The sequence below is a fragment of the Clupea harengus genome, unplaced genomic scaffold (genome assembly GCF_900700415.2).
Source record: "Clupea harengus unplaced genomic scaffold, Ch_v2.0.2, whole genome shotgun sequence".
In the NCBI taxonomy this organism is placed as follows: domain Eukaryota; kingdom Metazoa; phylum Chordata; class Actinopteri; order Clupeiformes; family Clupeidae; genus Clupea; species Clupea harengus.
Genome location: NW_024880260.1, coordinates 1 through 25,002, shown reverse-complemented (window position 1 = coordinate 25,002; position 25,002 = coordinate 1). Strand labels below are relative to the sequence as shown.

General features: G+C 41.1%; 3 protein-coding genes across 5 annotated transcripts; 2 read left to right on the top strand and 1 right to left on the bottom strand.

The window, feature by feature from the left end:
- Window positions 1-23: 23 nt before the first annotated feature.
- LOC122131723 (PAN2-PAN3 deadenylation complex subunit pan3-like) lies at window positions 24-3,973 on the bottom strand. Of its 3 annotated transcripts, none has more exons than XM_042706377.1 (6): window positions 2,930-3,973; window positions 1,858-1,985; window positions 1,390-1,462; window positions 1,219-1,289; window positions 830-977; window positions 24-492 (listed from the first exon to the last, which is right to left on the bottom strand). In XM_042706377.1, exons 1-6 carry the CDS (start codon window positions 3,270-3,272, stop codon window positions 161-163), a joined length of 1,095 nt encoding a protein of 364 aa, XP_042562311.1. In that variant the 5' UTR covers window positions 3,273-3,973; the 3' UTR covers window positions 24-160. The 3 variants fall into 3 exon arrangements, with proteins under 3 accessions (XP_042562311.1, XP_042562312.1, XP_042562313.1); XM_042706378.1 differs by having other exon boundaries at window positions 830-974; XM_042706379.1 differs by having other exon boundaries at window positions 3,500-3,973.
- A 24-nt stretch (window positions 3,974-3,997) lies between these two features.
- flt3 (fms related receptor tyrosine kinase 3) lies at window positions 3,998-18,615 on the top strand. Its single transcript, XM_042706376.1, has 24 exons — window positions 3,998-4,345; window positions 4,890-4,978; window positions 5,543-5,721; window positions 7,081-7,199; window positions 7,436-7,562; window positions 7,739-7,881; window positions 8,345-8,463; window positions 8,553-8,682; window positions 8,795-8,975; window positions 9,062-9,159; window positions 9,373-9,478; window positions 9,577-9,791; window positions 10,150-10,253; window positions 10,333-10,465; window positions 10,753-10,857; window positions 11,552-11,662; window positions 12,262-12,418; window positions 12,811-12,917; window positions 13,420-13,565; window positions 13,836-13,958; window positions 14,061-14,172; window positions 14,565-14,664; window positions 17,336-17,441; window positions 17,621-18,615. Exons 1-24 carry the CDS (start codon window positions 4,312-4,314, stop codon window positions 17,777-17,779), a joined length of 3,003 nt encoding a protein of 1,000 aa, XP_042562310.1. The 5' UTR covers window positions 3,998-4,311; the 3' UTR covers window positions 17,780-18,615.
- Window positions 18,616-23,406: 4,791 nt separating this feature from the next.
- Window positions 23,407-24,267, top strand: urad (ureidoimidazoline (2-oxo-4-hydroxy-4-carboxy-5-) decarboxylase). The gene is made up of 2 exons (XM_042706380.1): window positions 23,407-23,683; window positions 23,907-24,267. The coding sequence occupies exons 1-2, from the start codon at window positions 23,509-23,511 to the stop codon at window positions 24,254-24,256; spliced, it is 525 nt and encodes a 174-aa protein (XP_042562314.1). The 5' UTR covers window positions 23,407-23,508; the 3' UTR covers window positions 24,257-24,267.
- The last annotated feature ends 735 nt before the right edge of the window (window positions 24,268-25,002 follow it).

Below are 25,002 nucleotides of genomic sequence, written 5' to 3'. Positions count from 1 at the left end.
AACACACAATGCAATCATCCCCTATGGTGTGTGCTTGAGAAACGTAGTTAACCAATCTTCAAACTAAAGTAGTATGAATGTGAAAGCCGTGAATTATATTCAATTATTAGTCCTGCCTGCAAGTGATAATTGAAAGGGGAGTGTCTGGGATTCGGGATTTCTAAATACCCTGGTGTACCAAAATACCACCCAATAAAGTACATATGAAAAACACAAAGTTACAACAGTGGGAAAACTTTACAGAGGAACATACCATCCCTGCCATGGGAGCGGGGGTGTTGTCAGTGTAGAAGTAGGTGGTCCCACCTACAGTCTCCTTCTGGATGATGGGGGAGCACCCCTGGTCGGATGCACTGGTGGGCACCATGTAATTGGCAGGGTTGGGATTGGGATTGGGATTGGGGGTATGACTGCGGCGGCGAGGCGCAGGGGAAGTGTGGGGCGTGATTTTTGGGGAGTGGAGCGGAGACGACCCAGCAGAGAGAGACATTCCTGAAACAGATTTTGGCACTTTTAGACAGTATAGCTCCAAACCGCCAACTAGCACAGGTGGAGAAGTAGGACTCCAACAACAAGACCACAGAAGCCGTCATTCATGCAACAACTAACAAATCCACTGGCTAAACCCTATTTGTAAAGTATCTGTATATATTCTATATAAAATACCAAACACCTGCTAGACAGAAATCAACAATTTGCCAATTTGTCACCATGATTGTGTATGTGTGTGTATAGACAGCTGTGATCCTCTGAAAGCACAACGTTTTTGACAGATACAACACTACAGACAGAGTGGTGTGCCTCCATTTCGAGGTCTGGCGAAACTTACCAGGGGCAAGGGCGGCCGCAGTGGCAGTGCTCATCACCGGGTGAGGGAAAAGGGGGGAGGGGAACGCCTGGACAGCTGGCTGGGACATGGAGGCCATCCGTGGGGCTCCCTTTGGGATGAACTCACTGGCTGCTGGGTTAGGAGCCTGCTGACAGACACACACACACACACTCATCAGCATTGACTAGATCTGTGTTGTTTGCTGAAAATATGGCAAATGAACACTTTTCAGACGGAAGAAAACCTCCAAGTTTTGTGAATTCAGAGACAAACCAAAAACTCAGATCTGTGTCAGATCTATGCCTGCAGTACCACCACAAAGTCAGTAATGGTTAATACCTTTGTAAATAAACTATTTAAGCCATTTTCTATACAATTCCTGTGCTCACCTTCCTCCTTTGTGATATACTTAAAGCACCAAAGTCACTGAAAAGAGAGGAGGTGGGCGAGTTGACTGGATCTGGAGAGAGAGGAGAGCAAACAGAGAGGGGACAGGCAGTTTAAAGCTCGGCTCAGGGTTCTTCACATCATTTCTGTCTGTTCAGAAGAGCAGCCCTCACCGTGAGCGCTGTGGCTGAAGGGCTTGGCACCATCATTCAGGAGGCTGGGAGAACTACTGCTGGTGGTCATCCTCTGAAGAGCAAAAACAACAGGTTTCTTTTACCCTCATCTACTAACAGTTATATGCACAACTATGTGACATTCGTGCCCTGCTCTTAACATAGGCAGAAAGAGTCGTAGCAACACCAAGGTTAAATTGTCCTAGCAACACCAAGGTTCAGTGGTCAAGAAACCAAATTACTGTAAGCACATGCGTTCACTTTGCCATGGTCACTTTAAATAAGCCTGCCAACTAAATAATACATAATTAGTGTGGTAAAATGAAATGTAAAGTACATATCATGGTTTTTAAAATGTGAAACTGCAGCAGCCTTGCTACAATACAGAACTACAGCTGTGTCACACAAAGACTGAGCTATTGCTGGCACAGGCCCCTACCCAACTAGATTAGGCATCATAGATCATACCTGCATCATAGAATATTTGGGTTCTGCGGGACTCCCAAAGCCATTTACCCCGATAAAGCTGCTGCTGAAGTAGGAGTTGGTCAGATTGGCATCGCTCAGGGTATTTCCCTCCATCCCTGGTACTGGTACTAAGAAAACACACAAACTGGGTTAGTGATCGACACTGTATAGTTGACATTCCCAAGCGTAGGTATGCCTTACTTAAATTGTAAGATGCATTGTCAACAGTGTGTCAGTGTAATTGTTTTGCAAGTGGAGAAAAAAAAAATCGCGCTCAAATCGAGACTCAAATAGTTCTCCAACAGGATTGTTAAAGTCTGTCTACCATTGAGAGCGAGTAGAAAGACTGTCCAGCCAATCACAGAGCGTTTACAAAAAGACGTAAACACACTAACCAACTGCATTGCTCCTGAGTCCTTAGGGGTTTAGAATGAAAATAGAAACAATACTTAAAACCAAAAATGAACCCAATATCTATAGAAATATTCGATATTTCACAACAAAACATTAGCTGCAGTATTCACAACTCAAAACCAATGAATATATGTCAGCTTTTTTTTTTCAAACTTACACCAGGCTTGCCGCCGATACAATGTTTCAAGTCTCAAAGACTGCAGTTTATGTGCTACAAACGATGGCCCTGAAATACAATGTATCCCGATAACAAATTCACAGTAATTGTGGTGTCACTGTCCAGACAAAATATCCGTGATGACAACTGTATCGTGCCTAAGAGCTTCATCACGAACAATGACATCTCATGTAGGCGCCTTACCAATTAAGCTAAAGTTAGCTCAGGAGTACAAAATGCTTCTTTGTGAGAACAGAATTTTTACAAACGGTGCACATACGAAAGCAATTCACTAAAATCTCGCGGACTGCCCTAAAACGAGTTAACTCTTCATCCGATAGCTATGCTCATCCGTCGTTTTGGTGGGAAAGAGGCCTCACTGAATCCTCGTTCTCGATTTCAGCAGCGCCTTCGCGAGGCCCTAAAAATAACAACAACACTGCTGTGCTAGCAACGCTAGGCCTCACAGACTTGCTTTGTGAATCCTACTAGCAGACTTACTAGTTAACAGCTGTCCTTCAAGAGCTGTTCCAGCAGGCCCAAGGGACTCGCTCTTTTTGGGTACACTGGGTGCCCCACCACCCTGGCAAGCTGCCGTGTTTCCACCAAGAGCATATCCCGCTGCTGCAGTCACGGCTCCCCCTGCAATGGATAAAGGGACTGGGCTTCCACCGCCACCGTGCATAGACAAGCTCGCCATGGACGGATCCTCGTGCAAAAACTGGCATTCGTCTCCATAGAAGCAAGTTTTGTCCTTCGCATAATATCGACAGAACTTCACCTTGACATTAGGAATTCCAACACTCCCAAGCGGAGCAGCCGAGGCTGGGAGTCCACTATTCATGGCACCGCTGCTGCTGCCTCCGCTGCCGCCGGAAGATTCTCAAACATAGAGACCTCGATAGCAAGCTAGCCCGCGAGCAGTATCTCAAAATTGTTCTAATCTACTCAATGAAACCGTGTGAGTACTAAGTCACATGCGATTACACCAGTAAAACTACCCACATTATCCAGAAAGAGAGCAATTTAAGCAGATAAGAATAGTCTGTTCGTTGAACTTTAAATCGTTACCGTAGTCCATGTAGCTGGCCTAGTTAGCCTACCAGTTGTTGAGGTTGGATCACGCTGTTGTTGTTTTCTATTCTCTTCACTTGCTCGGCTAGGCGCTACTTAGCTTTGCTTTGCATTATGGGTACATGGACTGTCTTACCACAATTTGGGAGGCAGTGGGGAACTTAATCGGTGATGTTCATTCACATTTTAAGAGCACTCTTTTCTACCATACCAGCACTGATGTTTGAATTTGTCTGCAATGCAATTATGGCCATTTAATCATGAACAATGACGTGCAAATTGCCTACTGTGATGTAGGCTACGCAACTGCCTGATGTCACTCGTACCCTGCCATGAATGTCAGAATACTGCAACAGTAATGTGGTGGATGCACACGCAGAGTGACCTGTTAAAATATGGATTAATATCAAAGTCATAACAAAAGTCAAAGTTTCAAACGCAAAACTCATGTACACTCGTGCTAAAACATTAATATTTTACCTTTGTCCTCATAATCTGGAGTTAAAAAATAGCATGCATGTTAAAAGTTAGTTAGTTCCTTTTTTCCAGACATGTAAATAATTATTATATGAAGGCCTAGTATCTTATCGCAGAGTCAATCAAGATGACCACACAACGTCATTATCTGGCCAGCCCTGATGACCTAGCCTATCACCGGTTTTAAACACGGTGTCTACTATGTAGACTTTAGTAGCCTATAGAATGCTTTTAATCAAAGGAACATCATGACGTCACGAGTCAGTAGTATTTGACTTGAACTCGAACCTATGCTGCGCAGCTGTGACACACTGTTTTAACTAGCAACAGCAATGCAGTCGATTGACACAATATGGCTCATAGTTGGTAAGTGAATTACAAATTTAAAAAAGGATAACACTTCAGGAAAATGTAGGTTATTGTTGCATTAGGACAAGCCTGTTAGGCTTAGGCTACTTTATTATTTTATGCTTGTCCTTGAAAGCATGCTTATTGTTTGTTGTTGGAATATTATAGACATTTATAAAATAATGTTTTAAATCATGTTTGAAAACAACAATTCTCCTGTGAAGTAATAATCCAAGGATTTCTAGATGATGACACAAAAGATTATTGTTGTATTGTACAAAGCGTTCTAGAATGTCATTTTTAGCTCAAGTTTGAATTTTAGACAAGTGCATATCAATTCAAATTCAGACTTCGAATTTCTTAGCAATAACTATTACAAGTTTAAATTTAAGTATTATATTGATTCAAGTTAATGGATGTAATGCATTTGCCCATTTCATCGTGCTTTTAACTTTTTTTAAATCATACTTCAGAATTAGCGCCAGCACTTCCCCAAAATGCTGTAATTTATAGGGACGTCAAAAAATTAAATGCAATTTTGTGTTTTTACTGGGTTTCTTAGCTGTCGTCTTACAGCAATCCACTGGCAAACACCATCAGCCAGAGCATGGGGAACAAACTCCCAAGTTTTCTTGTGCCATCAATGAGGAGGTAGATCTGAATTTCTTCGATGTTCTTATGGAGACAGTGTTTTGGCCAACATAGCCTCTCCTAACAGTTTCTGCGGCCATTGCTGTTTGACGGTCGTTAGACCATAACTGATATCAGTACCAAATATGTCACGTACGAGAACTGAATTATAAGGAAGTTTTTCTTCAGCAATGACTATGACTTTCAGTCATAAGGTTGGATGTTAGCATGTCTATGCTTTTACTTCGGTTATGTACTAGGTTACAACATTCAGTTTTCGACACACTGACACTTACATTCAATTATTATTTAAGATATTTAAATCGTCAAATTAATCATTTGCAGATTTACCAAGACTGTTCTTAACGTGCACTAGCTTATTAATCTTAAACGTATTCCTATTGTGTCTATGAAACTGAAAAACTGCGTCGCTGTGCACCTATTTTTAACAGACCAACGACAACTTAACTGGGAGCAGATTTTGAGATGCCAAGTTAGATGCAGGGCCCATGTCTTAGTATATCACTATAGAAGATGAACGTTTGATGAATGTACTATCCAACACTGCAATTTTCTGATGTGCAGGTAGTTCCTTTCAGTTTGCCTCATGGTCCCCTGCAGGACTCTGGCAACGTTACTTTGGAAGTGTCAGTGGGACAGACCATTCAGGTGGCCTTAGAGAGTATATCCAAACATTCGTGCAACTGGAATTGGGAAAGCTGTGATAACTCTGCTAACAAACCAACTGTGTTTGGGCAGCACAGGTATGTGTGTATAAGTGTGTACAATTCTCAAAAAAAAAAAAAATTATGACACAAAGGCTTTATAGTAATTTCAGTAATTTCGTCAGGACTGTGAACAACTTGTTATCATGTATAGAAATCAACAATCTTCTCTACTGAATGCAAACTAGGCATTCGGCATGGCTCACAACATCACAATTTGAATGATTACCCAGAATCATGTCCAAAGGTCCTCAGATGGATACAGACAATATTGTGATGTATGATCATGAAACTCCACACAATATGCACAGCGGTAAAATATTTGAAATCAGTAGCATTCTAGCTGGGGACATTTGCTCATGACACTTACTCTTAAAACCGTGGCTGTGTGACACTTTTTTTGTGCCTCAGAGTATTTTATTTGAATGAAATTTTTTCAGTTTTTTTTTTTTTTACTTTTGGCAAAAACGAAATGCCTCCAAACTCTAATAACTCTATTAACTAATAATAATTCAGCAATGATGTATTTATGATGGGAAAACTCCTGACTGTATTGCCGCTCATATCTGTTCTTCAATATTTCGATGTATTTGTTGACCATTTAGAATGCATAATGCACAGTAGTGTTGGGAGGTATTTTAGGTATCATATCTTCACAGACGCATCATCGCTGTTCGAGGCAATGAAATGTTGTGACAAAAACTACTTATTGTGCCTTTCAAGATCAATGTCTAGATCAATGGACAACCTTGATCTGGGCAGCAGCGGTCAAATAGTGGCTCAAGAGACCGCTTTCGGCATCAGTATGGAAAATGGTGTGAAATTAGTACAAGTGAATATTTTGAAGCTTCAGTCATTTCAGAACACCTGCCAATGCTATTTTCAAATATTTAGATGACCAAGTAACACACTTGTGACACAAGTTACATGTTGAAAATCAGTCACTCAGACTTGTGGCTCTGTCATAGGGGATGATAGAAGGAGATGCACTGAAGCCTAAACATGTGTGTCACTAAATATGAGTATCGCACAACCAACCTATTGAAATACTACTTAGGTTACTAACCCACTGAAGTATTGCTCAGGATTGGCTAATTAGAAATTTAAACTAAATCGGTAGTCATTCATTTGTTTAGAGTTTTCATTCTCGCATCCTTTTTTTGAGGATTGATTAGTTATTGTTTTATTTGATCACAGAGGTCATGACATAAAGATTATCCATGTGTGTAAAGTCGCAGATGTTGTGGTGCACGGTATTCAGATATGCAAGTTCTTTTTGCCTCTGCCCCCATATCAAGTATAGTTTTTAGACATTGAAATATGTGCATATGTGATGTGCGATGTGTGTGTGGATGCTGTCTATGCCACTCTGTTAGACACAGAGCTTTGTCCCCACAGGGAGGGAGCCTTTGTATTCCAGTTTCAAGCCACTGACAGACATGCTGGGTTAGCCACCATCCACTGTCAAAATGACATCACGAACACGAGTGTTAAGATCAGTGTCAAACCGATCATGAGTGAGTCTTTACCTCCTCCTCCTCTTAAGCCCAGTTGCTGTTTTGTCTCCAGCTCTGACTGTCTCCATCTTCTCCTACCCATGTTTTATTATTAGTAGTATTATAATTTAAATAAATACATTTTCCTTTAATGAATTATTTATCAGTCAATATTTTTGTCTGACAAAGCACACATTTTTGTCTACCACATAAAGTGCTGACAGTGACTATGTGATTCCTTTCTATCTGATTATCAGAGAGGCCTTCCAAACCTGACTTGAGCATTGTTAAGGGGGCGGAAGGCTGGTCAGCAAATTTTACGTGTATGTCAAAGGGAAGCCCTGTCCCAGAAATAAGATGGTACAGCGATGTCCACAAGTCTAAGTAAGAGTCCTGATTGCTTGGTCATTTACAGACAGCCTAACTAAGACAAGCCTCTGTGCTATTTTTGACCATTATGCGCAAGAAATATGTATGACAGTTATTATTTAGCACTCCATCAAAAATGTGCTATGTAATGTCATGAAACTGATGTACCGTATGTATCCTACCAAAAACAGAGTCATATCCAAGGACGTAACCTGTCAGTCCACACCCACCAGTATGGAGAGCAAGCTTGTAAGCTACTCTCATCAGGAGACAATGGTGTTGTGTTGTGCTTCAAACCCATTGGGGGAAGAGTGTTCTCTACTCCACGACTATGGTAAAACGTGTGTGTAAAACGTGGTGTGTGTCTGTGTGTGTACCTGAGGATGGTTTAGTCTGCTGTGGGAGACTCACTAGCAGTGAAGGTAGAGGTGGAGAGAAGAAAAACGGATTTGTTTTTGTGTGACTTTGTTTGTGCTTGTGGGTTTGTCTGTGCGTGTGTGTGTGTGTGTAGTGAATTAATTGTTCATTTTTGAATGATTCTACATTTTACATACAATGGTGTATGCGCACAGACACAATAGACAATAGACACACAGCAGCGTAGCACACACCATAGACATAAAAGGTATATATGTATATATAAAAGTATATATGTCTATGGCACACACCATGAAACTATGTTGATCCTGATGATAGCAGCCGAGTGCTAGACTGGACTAGTCCAGAGGAAGGGAGTTTTGAAGAGTGTAATGGACTTGCACAGGACGATCTGAAGGACATCTTCTTTTCTACCTCAGATCTGGACCACCCTGCCTCCAGCCCTCCTGTCCTGGTGATCGCTGCTCAGACTCTTCTGCTGCGCTGTAGATACGATGGTCCGCGGAGTCAGTTTGACTGGTTTTTCAATGGAACAAAGGTGCTAACCACTTAAAGAAACACTAGCAGTAGCATCATTGTGAAACACTTATATTTTCTGCCATCTCTACATGTTTGTTCTCTATCTAGGCTGAACACTTTACTGAAATGACATCTAAATACCTGTATCTGAATATCAATGACTCGTTCACCAGTGCTGAATTCATCTGTAAAGCTAGTAAAGCTAATAAAATCAGCTCTGCAAAGATCAACGTTTTGGGTAATTTAAATTTCTATTTATCATTTTGCACTCCCAACATGTTCTGCCATAGTTGCTCACGAAGAGGATGACCGTCATGAAATGCTGACCTGTTGCTGTTGTGTTTCCTTAGAGAAAGGATTCATTAATGTACTAGAGCTGAACGAGATCAACAACATCCCAGCCAATAATAAGTCAAGGTTCTGCTTCAATGCCACAGTGCTCTCCTTCCCATTGGCTGATTGCCACTGGATTACTCCGGCTGGAGGGAGAGTTAAATGCCAAGGAGAACAGCAGCTGTTAGAAGGAAAGAGGTGAGCAACACAAGAGGGTTTGCTCAATACATCTGTTCTGTCGCATAATTTTTGCTGTTTGTGTGACAGGCGCTCTTTGTCTCTAGCACTTCCCAACTGTGTGTCCAGGAGCCAGGCGCTTATCAGCTGCAGCTGGAAAATAGTGACACCAGTGTCACCAAACGTCTGTCTTTGTGTGTAACAGGTAAGTGTCTGTTGGTGCGGGACACCAAAGGTGACGATACCTGGGGAAAGTTTTTGAGCCATGTTGCTGAGCAATCGCATGATCGTTTCCTAGTGTTCCGATTGGATGATTGTGAGAAGTTGCTCACTGATGATTTGAAGTTCTCCAGATAAACATTTGTTGCCCAATAGTTCCTGAGTGAATAGCACAAATCTCTTCATGTTCCTCTAACAGACACACCAACTTTGCAGCTTAGTCAAAATGGTACTTCAGTGACCTGTGTGACCACCAGCTCGCAACCATGGAACCTGACCTGGAAAACATGCCAGTTCCTACCTGAGTACGTCCAAGTTTCTTTTCTTTTCTTTAAGAAAGCAGTCGATATTTTTGCCATTGCCATTTTCAAAAACACTGCTATATTTCATCCATCTTGTTTAGTTGCCAGAATTCCTCTTTCTGGGAAGAGAGGCCCCCCGAAACTCTTCCTGAGCATTCCGACTCTGAGCAGTACTGTCACAAGACGATCGTGAGCTCAGTCCCGTACAAAGATGTGCAAGGCCACCAGCTGCGATGCTGCCTCCGAAACCAAGCCGGCAAGCAGTGCAGTGATCAGATTCTCATCGAGGGCTATCTGCCACCTCAGGCTGTACATGGTGCCTATGTTTGCCTATGTTAAGTGTGTATGGTTGGAATAATTGTGTCTATGTTAAGTACGTATAGATGCTTTTGAAGGCGTATAACTCCACAAACCTCTCTGGTTTGTACTCCCATTTAAAAGCAATTGCTTGGGAAAACCACAAACCCCACGTTGTAACCTGCATTGTCTCTGGTTTGTAACTATGCAGTTGGTATGTTACCTGGCAGAAGATGATGGCTCATCCCAAGTAGTACATTTGGCCTTGATCTGGCGTAGGGATTCCATATTTATCTACTGTTTAGATTAATGATGAATGTACAGTATTAGCAATTTTGTGCTTAAATCTTTAGTGTTTTTCTTCTTGTCTTTCTCAGTCCCAGAATCCTCAAATACCCCTTTCCTCGTGGGTGTTTTGTTTATGCTGGTGGTGATCATCGTCCTGGTCACCACGTTACTCTTGTCTTGCGTCAGGAATAAGGTACAGCTTCATTTTTTCCTTTTCAAACACACTTGTTTCTCGGCTGTACCTACATTCCCCCTAACCCTGGTGCTTATAGAAACCAGCGTACCAGAGCCAGCTGCAGATGATTCAGATGGTCGGCCCCGCGGACAATGATTACATCTACATTGACTTTAAAGACTTCAAGTATGATCAGAAATGGGAGTTCCCTCGAGAAAACCTTGAACTAGGTACACAACCAAGGCATATTTACACTGCTGAGTTTAGATTTTATGAAGAAATACTGTGTACGGTAGAATTGTTAAAAAGTGTAGGTTAGGCACGAACTTAAGTGACTTAAACAATTTGATAAATTCATTAAGCAGTTAAGATGTGTTTTGGCCTAAGACAATTAGTCATATTTCAAGTGCAAAATTTTACTAAGTGATCTTTAGGAAGCCTAGCACCTTGCTGCAAATCCAAACTTATTTAGTTTCTAAGATCAACTCTAATATTTCTTTTTATCCCACCCCTATAGGGAAAGAGCTGGGTTCCGGAGCCTTTGGTATGGTGGTACAGGCCACCGCCTACGGGATCACCAAGCCAGGGGTCTCCATGCAGGTGGCCGTCAAAATGCTCAAAGGTGGGACATTTCTCAGCTGCCTGACAAGCAACAGAATGGATACCTACTAGATCTGCTAATACTGACACGCAGAGATCATGAGATCTCGTGAGATCGGTGCAATAGCTCCATCACTTATCAGTCAAAGCGCTGCACCTGGCTGCCCTTATAGAGGAAGTCTATGCTGAATAGTTATCAGTGAGATGTGACATTTTCTAACAGACCTAATGTGTAGGTACGAATTAGATTACGTGGAAAGGGGAATTCATTTTAGGAGTGTCTGATATTGAGATGACGTTTCTGAGAAATATATCAGATCGAAAACAGAAAAATGTAAAGTAAAGTATAGGCATAGCTTTATACTCTCACACTAATTTCTCATAATCCCAATTTTGTAAAAACGGTGGCATTGTGAAATCTTGTGAAGAATTTAAAACATGAACTTATGTGTAACCTTATATGATATTGCAATGATGGTGTCATTTCAAAGAAATGACAGGATGACATTGCTATCTGCTTTTGGACCTTGACATTTTCACACAGTGGCATGCAGTGTGAAGGTTTTCCAGGAAACGCCATATACTGACTCAAACTTTGTACGCATTAGCCTAACATCACAGTTCTAACCGCAACATTCACATAGATAAATAAGATTTGACAGATACACTCTGTATATGACTGTGCCTATGCCTATGGTATTCTTCTTACTACACAGACAAACATCAGGCAGTAGAGCGGGATGCCCTGGTGTCGGAACTGAATATGCTAACTTACATTGGGCACCATTCCAATATTGTTAACCTGCTGGGAGCTTGCACATCCGCAGGTAAGTTACAGGCCTCCACACATGTCCAGGAACAGGACAGGAGTGGACATGAACTGTCCCAACGAATATGAATTTGAATACAGTTATGGGTATTATGGGTATGATTAGTGATACAGATGTGAGTATGAATGTGGTTATGAATAAAACTAGGCATATCAGTAGCAACTGGAATATGAATATGCATAGCTTATAAATTAGAATAGGAGTTGGGAATATGAGTACAAACAGTCAGGGAGGCTGCTTCCCCTGACCAGTGGCTAGTTGAAATATGAACAGATGTTTTTGTTTAAGCTATTAAATACATTGCTAGTGCTTTTCATGGCCGGGCGAGACTTGTGTGTGTATGAATCCAGTCAGAATAGAGCAATTACAGCAGAAATGTAGGTAGGGACAGAGCACGTCATAGATGTAGCCATGAGTCAAAATGACAACAATCTACATATATAATATATACAATATATACATTATAACATAGATGAAGGTCAACACATGATGAAGGTGAAGGTGATGATGAGGTGAACTTGATGATGTTAACGCCTAAGGGTCTTGGCGTGTAAATGTACTCCAGGTATAACTCTATACAACTAATTGATCCATAGGGCCCACCTACCTAATCTTTCAGTACTGCTGCAATGGGGACCTCCTGAACTACCTGAAAGACAACAGAGAACGCTTCCACAAGTGTCTGGCAGACGCAATTACCAAAGATCGCTTCACCAGCCTGTACCATAACTACCAGCCAAAGCAAAACACCAGGTAAGCAAAAGTATTAATTTTACATTACGTTCATCTTCTATTGCAGATGCTTTTATCCAGAGTGAATTACAGTTAAAGCTGTGCAGATATGCATTTTTTTCAGTATTTACACACACTCCCTGGATATCAAACCCATGATTGTGTTGTCCGCATCCAAAAAACATAGTTTGTGTTGCGTGTTATACAAATATATATAGTAAACAGAGAGACGTAAAACATATCCTTAAAAATCCCATGGGTCCCATGTCATAGTGACTAGAAAAGGAAGTAGAAAACTGAAGCACAACACAAGTTTAATGTCACTATACAAAGCCGTATTGTGACATGACGCAGTAGGAAGACCTCAGATCAAATCTGCTCCAGACTTCTCTAATAGCATCTCACTTCTGCAGTGACTATCAGCACCCGGTCAGTCCGTATGTCCCAATGTCTCCGGTGAAGAACCAGGAATTTGTGCCTCTCCTCGGCCAAACCCCAGCCTCCGTGGAGATTTCTGAAGGTACACTCATCATCTGTAACAACACGCTGGTAAAATACAAGAAAGGCTCTCCAGCAGGCATAGAGCATTTTGAAAATCTCATTCCTCAATGCCTCAGAGGAGGAGCTAGCAACTGAGCAGGCGAAGTCTGTAATTCTGGCAAAAGTATTGCAGCTCAACGGCCAATGAAATTACACCCCTCCCTTCCATGTTCATGAAGCAATGTGTTGATAGGCTGGAATAGTGTATGGCTTGGTCCGACCACTTTGTTTGTTTCCGTTTTACAGAGCCAAGACAAACAGCACAGGGTTTTTTGAGTGCACACACAGAACCAATTTGAAATTTGACAATAATTCTATTGCATTAGAATTGTGGACTTCTCCTTTAACTCCCCGTGCACTCATCTCTCTCCCCTGATGTTGCAGAGCTTCTCATACTGTACTTGCATATTCATCAAAGAACTGTACAAACTCCTCCAGTTATGTGCTGTATTGTAACGGCAACTACTGTGTGTACTGTCCAGCTGATCTAGGAAGTTTTCACGTGGAAGATGCGTTTGATGACTCCGATGACCTTCAGCAAGAAGACCTACAGGCTCTAACCTATGGCGACCTTCTCTCCTTCTCTTACCAAGTGGCCAAAGGAATGGCGTTTCTGTCCTCCAAGAATGTAAGGCCTGGAGCATGGTTTGTGCTCGCCGTTATGAAATAATAATATAAATATAAAGGGAAAGAAGCATTTTGAAGGCATAAACAGAATACATTGAACACATATACTACACAACATCACAGCCATTGCTTAATGTTGCATTCTCACTTATACTACCGAGTGTATGCGTAATGCAACATTAAGTTAGGGCAATAGGTCCTGTTTATGCTTCCTCTGTGAACACTGGACCATTGATGATAAACCACATCGCTGGTCTCCTGGTTTCTGCAGTGCCTTCATCGTGACCTGGCAGCCAGGAACGTGTTGGTGACACGGGGCCGACTTGTGAAGATTGGGGACTTTGGCCTTGCCCGAGATATTGACAATGACTCCAACTACGTTGTGAGAGGCAATGTACGTATTTGCATGTAGAAGGATGTTTTCAGTGGAGGTTACTGCTGTGTATTCTGTGTGTATCCTGGTCCTGAGGGCCTGATTGATGTGTGTGTGCTGTAGGCGCGTCTCCCAGTGAAGTGGATGGCCCCCGAGAGCATCTTCAAGGGGATGTACACCATGCAGAGCGACGTCTGGGCCTACGGCATTCTGCTGTGGGAGATCTTCTCTCTGGGTAGGGACTCTTTAAAACACAAAGGCATGGATGGACACGTCTGTGCACCACGTCAGGCGTGAGCACTGTGTCTGTGAACACGTCTGTGAACACGTCTGTGCACCACGTCAGGCGTGAGCACTGTGTCTGTGAACACGTCTGTGGACGCGTCTGTGCACCAGGTCAGGCATGGGAACTGTGTCTGTGGCTGCCAAACTCAGGTCAGATTGTTCCTGAATGAAACTATGAAAGCATATGAGTGTATGGATAAAGATATTTTTGTTAACTCACCTAAGTTACTCTCCCTCTCTTCCCTTCTCTCTGTCTCTTTCCTTCTTTCTTTCCCCCCTTTGCTCACTCTCTCCCTCTCTTTCTTTCTTTCTTTCTCTCTCTCTCTCTCTCTCCCTCCTCAGGTGTAACCCCCTATCCTGGTATGAAGGTGGACGGCCATTTCTACAATTTGTTAGAGCGAGGATTCCAGATGGAACAGCCATACTATGCAAGCAAGTCTGTGTGAGTGTCTACCGCACAAAACATGTGCTAATAATGCAACGAGTGACCAATAGTTTTGGGCAACGTGCCACTCAAAAGCTAACAGTGGCATCTCCAAGAGCACTCGGTGTGGTTGCCAATAATCATTGACAGTGTAAATGTGTTCAGCCAATGTTTTTCTGTGATTTTACCAGTCAATGACGCCCCAAAGCTTGACAATCTTATCTACTGTACATTAAGAGTAATATGGGCCCTTTCAGTGGGCCTCCTAAAGTCATCATGATTTTTATTGTGTTTTATAAGTTGTAGCAGAAGAGTACCTCTTTAAAACGGTCAAATATAACATGAGCAGAACATTTCCGCAAAATACAGTAAATAGGTGAAAATGCAAAAGCTGCTGGACGGGGTCTTGAAAGGCTCTTTTCTGACAAAGAAAAAGATATTGTCCAGGTCTGTGGCCAACCATCACCATGAATAAACAAAAACATTTGAAATTGCATCATTCAAAGGGACACTATGTAGGTTTTTTTTTTTTATATATATTTTTTGCCTGTAGTTTCTTTAAGATGTTAAAATGTATTCCTCCAATACATTGCCATGTAATGGAGTTATAAACAAACTGGGTATTCGCACTAACTGCCCAGGTTATTTATTAGTATATTATTATATATTCTAGGCTATTCTTTAAAATAATAAATGACATTACTCTGTGGTGCTGTAGTTCAACTGGTAGAGCATAGTGCTAACAACACCAGGTTCATGGGGGCTAATGAAAATATGCATCTTAATTCTACTGCTTATAATCAGGGTTGGGAGAATTACTTTAAAAATGTATTTCGATACAATTACTGATTACCTGTTAAAAATTGTATTCAGTAACCTAATCCAAGTATCACAAAATTAAAGTAATGTAACTTGATTACTTTTCGTTACTTTTGGATTACCTCAATGCCAAATGTGCAAATGAAGATAACAGAAAAGAGACATCAATAGCCTTATCCACTGTATATTGGTGGTTTTCTCTATTTTGATGTCTGTGATGGATATAAATGCTAAAAAACATTGGTCCAACCTTGAAGACAAAGACATGTACTGCTAGCGTCAGAAACTGCCACTCAATGGTCACATGCATTTCATGAAGTGGTTGTGCTATCCACAAACCCCTCTTATAAGGGCACACACCAGTTTTTTCAGATGACATACTTTCTGCATTTGTGCATTAGTAGTGCTATATAAATAACATCTGGTGTGGGCGTCCTACTTATTACTGAGGAAATGAACTTAGTGTGGTACAAATATCAAAATGTACTATATTGTCATAGCTATGTGTTAGACAACAAACTGAACTCAATACTAAATATGTAAACCTCTTTTTTTGTGCCACTGTATTGATTGGAGTGTCAGGATATCCTTTTTGGGCCCAAATGCAGCATTTCACCTAGATATTTTAATAGTTAATAACACATCATTTGCAACAACCCAGAAGAAAGTATGAACCATTGAAAATAAAAAATAAACCGGTCAGCCCCCACTTTTCTTACCCGTAGTTGAACACTCTCTCAATGTCTCTTTTTGCCCAATCCCCTTTGCAATATAGTGTGGGCCTCCTGGGCGGAAATGTGAACTAGTTCAGGTTGTTGCCATGAAGGAAAATGGGCATGAGGGCCGTGTGGTTGTGGTTTGATGTGTGCATATATGTCACGCCAGTGCTGAACTCTGCTCCTGCCACGCCCACTTCGACTTCAACTCACGCAACTCCGTCTCATTCACAATCACCCAGGGGCGTAACTATAGGGGGTGCAGCAGGTGCGGTTGCACCTGGGCCCGTGGGTCTAGGGGGCCCGTAGCCGGGGCCCATAGACATATTTATGTCCAATCTAAATAGTCTGAATAGCCAAGTGTTATTGCCAAAAATACTGATGTATACCCATATTCAGCGAAAAAATTACAATGACAAGTGTTATAGGCAGAATATGTGCGCGGGGGGAGGGGGCGTGGCGGCGGCGGTTAGTGATCAACGCTGATAATTTCACAGTCCTAAGTGTTATAGGCAGAATATGTGCGCAGGGGGAGGGGGCGTGGCGGTGGTTACAAACATGAAAAAAAAACGCTACGGGACTGTAAACATTTTCGGAACCACTGCCTTACGCCACTGACTAGGGCCCGTCATAAAAGACTGCACCTGGGCCCGTGGTAACTACGTTACGCCACTGCAATCACCGGAGTACTAATCACACACACACTGCACTGCACTATTATTTTTTCCCACTTTCAGCTTCAAGGACAAAATAGTGTTGATATTTCCAGCCAGAGAAAGCATTTTTTTGAACTCGAGGTCATCATATAGACTTGTAGTTTTCTCTGTTGTCTTCTCGTGACGTGTTGTAAAGTGCGCATGTGGATGATAGTATAATGTTCTGCATTTTAAAATCTATTTGTAATCCTGTTAATAATAATCCCAATTTTTGCTAAAAGTATCTGTAATCTAATTACGTTTTTTTTTTTGTAACTGTACCGGAATACAGTTAACCTTTTTTGTATCCTAATTACATAACACCGTTCCATGTATTCCGTTACTCCCCAAGCCTGCTTATAATTGTACTTCTAAGTGTATGCTAAATGAAAATATGCATCTTAATTCTCCTGCTCATAATTCTACTTCTAAATGTCTGTTAAATGAATAAATGTGCAGGTATCAGGTGATGCAGCGTTGCTGGGCCCTGGAGCCTCAGGATAGGCCGTGCTTCTCCAAACTGGTGGTGTTCATGGAGAACGAGCTGGCTGACATGGAGGAGAAGGTGACTAGGCCCTTAGGGTGCAGTGACACTTATTCAGAGTGCTCTCATTTGAGTACTTCTGTTTTTAGGGCTAGTTGCACTTCCTGTTTTTACTTTCAGCGAGCCACTTTGGACATAATACTCACATTGGTTCCTGTTGTTTTTCCTCTCTCTCTCTCTCTCTCTCTCCTTTCTTGTAGATTTACCTTAATGTTGAAGAACAGAACAACAATAGCTTTGTGTACCAGAACATTGCGGATGTGGCTAAAGACTCTGAGCATTTTCAAATGTCTCAGAGTAAGAACATTACAGACGAGAAGGCTGTGGAATCATTAGACTCCACTGTCAAAGAAACATGAACTCAATTACATAAGCTTTAGCAAAGTCAGAATAAAGCATACTCCTGTTTATAAAAATATACCATATATGTCATTTGTATATGACAATAGTCTGACAGCAATCTGCACTTTTTTCTCAAACTACTGCATGGTATGTAACAGTATTACAGTGAAAATGGGACTTTCATATTGTAAAATTTAATATTATTATATGTTGTTGTTATAATATATAAATATATAATGTTATTATACGTATGTATGTCAAAAACAATGTCATATTTTTGTCACGTGTGTTTGATTATATAAGGCCATAAATGAAAAGGTCTGATTATTCCATTACTTTTATTTCTACTAACCCTTTTTATTTTTTTTTATTTTTTTATATGCCGCCTTACTAAAATGTTTTTTGTATAGAAAGATTCCTACTTTAGAAACATTGTTTAAGAAATGCTTAGGAAATGCAGTGAATATATATACCTTAGGGCAAAAGAGGGTTTGGTTTTGAATGTTTCTACTAGATACTACTTGATTGTGTATCTTTTTTAATTTATTCTCTTTTTGGCACAAATGTTGAAAGGTACATTTGAATGAGACAATCTGAGGTGTAGATGCTCAGGCTTGATGCATTTACTTTTCATTTAGAGAAAATCTGAGATTATGATATTTCACAGTATTGTTTATGTATATATGAGTCAGTATGCTTCAGTCAGACTGTTCAGTCCAGGACCTCTGTTTGCAGTGTGCAGCGCTAGTACCCATTTTGTTGATCATTTCCATATAAACACGTATGGTTGTGTATAAGCTATATGAGATACAGAAGTTGTTGCTAAGAGAATTAAACATATTTTCTATTACCACTTCCGTCTTTGTTAGGATTTAATTGTTAACATTTTATATTTTATATTCATACTTTATATTTGAGTTTGTGTGAACCGGTTTTTATGTAGGAAACGGCTTAGAATGAACTTTCATGGCATAACACTAGATGGCACCACAACTCAGGCGTTTGATTGCTCCAACATTATGAGAACTAAAGCAACACAAGCAAGGAACTTAGAAATGGGAGTCAAATTTGAACCATGACCCCACTTTTACATCATTGGTTTGCTCGCCACATGATACAACCACCCACGGTGGGCAACAGACTTAAAGTCTCAGGAGAGTAGCCTAAGGTTCTGTGGAGTTGGAAAGACATACTGTAGGTGGCTGAGCACTAAGTGGCTCCAACAATACATTTAATGCGGTTAGCACCCATAGCCTATGGATCTCTCCAGCTAGTCTTCATCCTTTCAACATTATGTATTATTCAATTTTAAGCTTTGCTTGAGAAGCCACTGCTAGTTGTCTAGTGTCCTCTCCTTGCTCGCGTATAAAGCTGGTTGCCATCTGCCTCCCCTCCAACAACATACCCTTACCTCATGCTTCTGGATCCTTAGACTGTGACAAAGTCATCTCAGACTTGTCTTAGCACATTTGAACGCCTCCACCAAGCTGATACTTTCCCATACAATGCCACATTACCTAGACAATATGGCACACCAAGCCATTTCCTAACTGCCTTGTATGAATTATAGATGTATAATACATAATACAGATATATAAATTGTAGCAGTAAATATAAAATGTTAAAGTGTATCACTTTAGAGCTATCAAATGTACTCTTTTAAAGATAAACAGAGGATTCCAACAAATGGGCAAAATGCAGTAGATGATGCAGAAGGTCTCAGAAAGGCTCTTTAAAACCGAAGCTTTTCTGCACAGAGAACCAAATGAAGTGGAAAAAACAAACGGATCTGGTCTGAGGAAAATTTGCAGTGCTGACAATCACTATGAACTGGAGATCAGCAGTTGGCCATTAAACACATTCGGTTCCGAGACGTGGCTGAAACCCATAGAACACAAGCAACCAAAATAGGATATGTTTCGAAAAGTGACGGTGGTGCCTCATTGACTGCGCTCCAGAGTTCTTCCGGCTGGTCCACAGGTTGGTGGGAGTGGACCATCGGAATCACCACGACGCTTCCTTGGCTCCGGTCCTGCTGCTGCTGGCCAGGGTGTGGAGCTCTACGTCCACCGATGTGACTTCTGCATGCCTCCAAGGGGGCCGACATGCCCCACTGCAGCAGTGCCAGGTGGGGCCCCCGTGGAGCATGTTAGTGCTCGACATTCACTGCTGAGGAGAGCAGGGTTTTCAGCCCTGAGCAGCGCAAGAAGGGGGCTCCCCTGGCTCGTCCGGACGGGGGCACAGGGACAGACACTTTGCCTTCTACCCCTAGCCCTTTGCCATAAAGCTTCCTAGCTTTGGACAAAAGCGTCTGCTAAATGACTAAATGTAAATGTAAATGCCATAAGCCACCCAAACCCTCAGGGGTGCTCTCAACATCAGCAGCTGCTTCACTTACGGGACGTTGTGTTGAATGCTTGGGTTGTTGGGGACAACTGACCCCCTAGGTGGGGGCTGTGTAGCGTGCAGGGGGTAGGGCAGCTACTGTATGTGTATTGTATTGTGGGTAGTTCCTAGAATTCCATGTGTTCTATGAAATTGTCTAATTATGTCTGTAAGTGCTAATTTTGGAATGATGTTGTGTCTCCCTTGTCGTGTTAATGTTATTTTACTGTTATATAACTGTTATCATTTTTAGTCCATGTGTCATGTTAAAATGCCTGTGTTAGTCCCCTTGATAATAGCATATTTGTGCATCCTCACCGTCACGTTAAAGTCTTACAGCTGTTGTAAGAGTAATTTTCACTCTTGCGTGTTGTTTTGGAGAGGAACCACCATACGAAGCAATTTGTTGTAACAAGATAAGTTTTACTGGTAGATGCTGGTACAATACAACTCGCTCAACAGACAATCAAGTACAGTCAAGCAAGTTGGAGAATGCATTCTGATCCGATACAGGCGATGCTCAAACTTTTAATCCAGTGATGTCACTCTGGGCCCCTGGGCCGCCCATCAATCGATCTTAAGATTGTGATATACTGTCTCGTCCACTCTGCACATAGTAATAACACATGATTCTTGTGGTATTTTCCACTTACAGAACTTCTGTTTTTAATCTGCTGACACATTTCTATCGTCTGAATGCTTTCCCTTATCTGCGCCACAGACTGACCACTTATGATTTCTCTTTTCGCTGCCCTTTCTCACAGCCCTCTGTCCCAGTTTTAACTTGCTCTCTCGTCTGGCTTTACATTTCCCACGTGAATTTAACTTGCTGTTTCTGACTGATTTTTTCATTTGATATAGTTCATTTGATACATTTGATTTGATTTGATTTGATACATTTGATAATTCCAATGTATCTTACACTGTCCAGCCAGATGTAGGCCTGCTGTTTTTTTATTAAAACATTTTTTTTACACAGATGGCAGACTGTTCTACACTGGTCCAAACCAGCTCTACATGTGGCTGGTGATTACATCTGAGGAGGAAAGGAGGGCACTTCTGTAGGAGTGCCACAATCAGCAAGGCACTGGTAACCATAGTGCTGTCAGATAGAGGCAGCAGAGACCATGTGGTGGCTGGGTACTACTGGCATACCATCAAAAGGTAATGTGACTGATTGGGTAAGGCTAGGGTCGCCAGCTGTACAATAGAACTTCAAACTCTAAGTTTACTTCAAGAAAATCGACCTAATTTGTTAGACCATCTGTCACATTAACTATCTTCTCAAGTACATTTCTGCTTCAGGTCAGGTGCTGTCACCCATGCCACCACCCAAGGTTGATCAAGAACACAATTGTGTTTTAGACATGTTGATTACTGTGAGTGTATGATTAATAGGTTTTGGGTTACTACACTGATGTACCTAGGTGATAAACTATCAACATGTGGTGAAGGACAACTGGAGTGTAGTTGGGATGGACATAATTGGCAGTCAGCAAGAAAAATGACTGATGTGTTCTGCCAGTTTGTTGCTGCTGAACCTGTACTGTCAAAGTGTGGATCACTGTGGATGTTTCAGAAGCACTTATTGCGAATCGCTGAGAAACCTTTCCTTGTTTTTGAAAGAATCTGAATTGAAATAGCTAATCCTAAATTATCATTTTTAAAGGATACTTCATCATTAGAAAACCCTTTTGCCATTACGTTTGTGCAGCTGAACACTGTTGTGTTGTTTAAGGAAGCAATAGACCTGACCTTCTTCAGGTTATCTGAGTATCTGGAGCATCAAAACCTGTAGAATAAATTATGATCTAAAAATGGTCAGAAAGTAAGAGCTTTCTTCAGAAATACATCAGTCTATTATTGTTGTGCTTAAGGCTATACCATGCTCAAAACTGGCAAGAAACTGCAGATATCTTCCAAAGAACAGTACACACCGGCTTTAACGATGGCACAAAGAGACGCGGGAGGCGTCGGTGCACAAATGTGCAGGTGGATAAGAACATCAGAATCTCTAGTTTTCAAAACAGATTTTATATTTATTAAATACTACCTATAAAACACCACTCTTGTCAGCAACAGTGAAGCGGCTCTGGGATGCTGGCCTCCTAGGTAGTTTAAAAGACAAAACATATCTGAGACTGGATGATGAAAGGAAAAGACTCAAATGGGCAAAAGGAATCCGATACTGTGTGGAAGATGTTTGGAAATATGTTCTTAGCGGGATAAATCTAAGTGGAGGTGTTTGGATCACAGAGAAGAACATTTTCAATGTAATATATATATATATATATAGTATTATTATTATTATTATTATTATTATTATTATTATTATTATTATAACGCAAATTAAACTTAATAAAACTTAATAAAAAAAAGTAAGTGCTACAGTTTACAGCTTCATGACTGATATGATTTTTTTTCGAGGCATGTTTTTATAAGAGATCATTTCTATAACAGTCGAGGCTCAAGTAGTCATAAAAGGCCTTTAAGAAGTTCGACCGGGACGAAACTGAATCTTTTCTGCGTAAAGAACCAATTGTGGTTCTAAAACAAGCCAATCTGTCTGAGGAGAATTTACACTTCTGCTGACAATCCCTATAGGAACTAACAACAAAAATGTCAATTTAAAATTTAAAGTCACGGATTTGACAGTTTTCATGGTATTTGCAGGGCATACTTTCAATGACATATTCAATTTCATTTTGAAATATGGTCATATAATGAAGGTATGAACAAACCTGGTGTTTGCACTAGCTGCCCAGGTTAGGTAGGATATGGAATATAGAAACTGTTACTAAGAAAAGTATACATATTTTATATAACAACTTAGACATTTGTCATGATTTAATTGTTTAGACATTGTAAAGCATATAGTTGGGGTAACCACTTTTTATTTAATTGGCAAAGCAGCAGTAAAGAGTTGTGGTCTGAAATGTGCAAGCTAACTACGAATACGTTATGCACAAACCTTGCAAACACCACCAAAAGTTAAGTTAAATAAAACATACTCTAACATGTCAACTGGTGTCCTTTGGCGATAAAGTTGGCAATGTAGTAGGCTACATATCCTGAAATGACAGGTGTGTCTTTTACACGACAATGCTTTAAAGTTAACTTTCATGACAAAATAGTAACACCAGATGGCGGCACAATTCAGGGCATTCGAATTATAACAGTATGAGCGAACAGAAACAACACATTGAAGAAACTTAGGAAAACACTAGTTAAAATGAAACCACGACAGCACTGTTGCATCACTTGTTTGCTCGCCCCCTATGATCATAGGTGGTCGATAACCTTTTGGTCAGACCTCCGGGCTATGCTAGCCTAGTAGCCCACGTTGAGCTTAGTTTGAAACATGGACATAAGCACTGTAAATTCTCTGTCTTATGAAGATTTTGTGGATACTTTTGGAAACGTTGTTGAGAGAAGTCCACTGATAGTCGCTGCGATATGGCCGTACCGCCCGTTCGCTAACCTGTCAGACTTAGAGGCCCGTATTTCTGAGTTAATCGACAGCCTTCCGGAATCAGGTTTGTCTTCGACTTTGTTTTTATCCTCAATACGTAAATCTATCCCCTGAAATGTTCAATTTGTAGGCCTTGACTTTGCAGACACCAAGGGCATTTCCTCTAAGATATATTGGGGCTATGACCTAAATGTTATGATGAGGATTAGGGACAATCAAAGTGACGTAAAATCTATAATGTAGGTTTTGCGTTTTTCAAAGATCAAACATTTCTTTCTTGTGCACAGGTAAAGAGGGCATTCTCAGGTGTCATCCCGACCTAGCGGGCAGGGACCTCCAGAGGGGGACGTTAACCCGCGAGTCACAAGAGGAGCAGAGCCAAGCCGGCATGGCCTCCCTGAATCCCGAGGAGACCACGCGAATGTACCGTCTCAACACCGAGTACAAGAGGCGTTTTGGCTTCCCATTTATCATATGCGCCAAGATGAACAACAAAGCTGCTATTCTGCGCCAGTTGACCGAGCGCTCTGGGAACAGCCAGACGAAGGAGAGAGCCCACGCAATTGATGAGGTTAAAAAGATTTGTAATCTCCGGCTGCGTAATGTTGTGTTGCCTGACATTCAAAATAAACTGTAATTGGGATCATTCTCCGCTGCTATCCTCCTTTCTAAAAAAGAATCTATTCATGTATAGTCCCAGACAGTTATAACGTTCAAGCAATAGTCATGGTCCGGACTGAAGTAATACAAGACTGTGAGAGCCCTGCATCTTGAAGCATATGTTCCTGTCTGCAATAAAGTATGAAAGACGGATATTGGTCATATAGTCATCCCCTGAGATGATCAATATTTCCAACAGGCAACCACTGGAGGACATGTAAGGTTGAATGCGTAAGAAGGCTTAACACATGTCATCAAGTCAATTAGACGCCTATATGAATGTTCTTGTTCATATCGAAATGGCCTTCCTTATACAAACTAATGACCAGAATGCACTTTGTACATTTTATTGGATTAATCAAATATTTTAAATATGTGGAGTGAAAGAAAGTTATTATAGAAAGTAGACTTGACAGAATATTTAAATACACATCATGTTATTACATTGTAATGTATTAACAATTAAGCTACATTACATGGGGAAATGATGGTGATTCTTTTGTCGATTGGAGAGTATTCAGAGTATTCAGTTTCATAAAAGGAGAACGAAGTGCTGTGTACTTATTTGAGACATTTAACTCCATCGCAAACATGTCAGGACTTCTCTCTGTTTGCATTGGTAAATGTACACTGCCCTCTGCCGTCAATGCATGCTGTACAAAGCAGAGAGATCGAAGGTTTCTTATGGTTTAGTACTGGCCAAAAGTCCCCTGAATGGAAAAA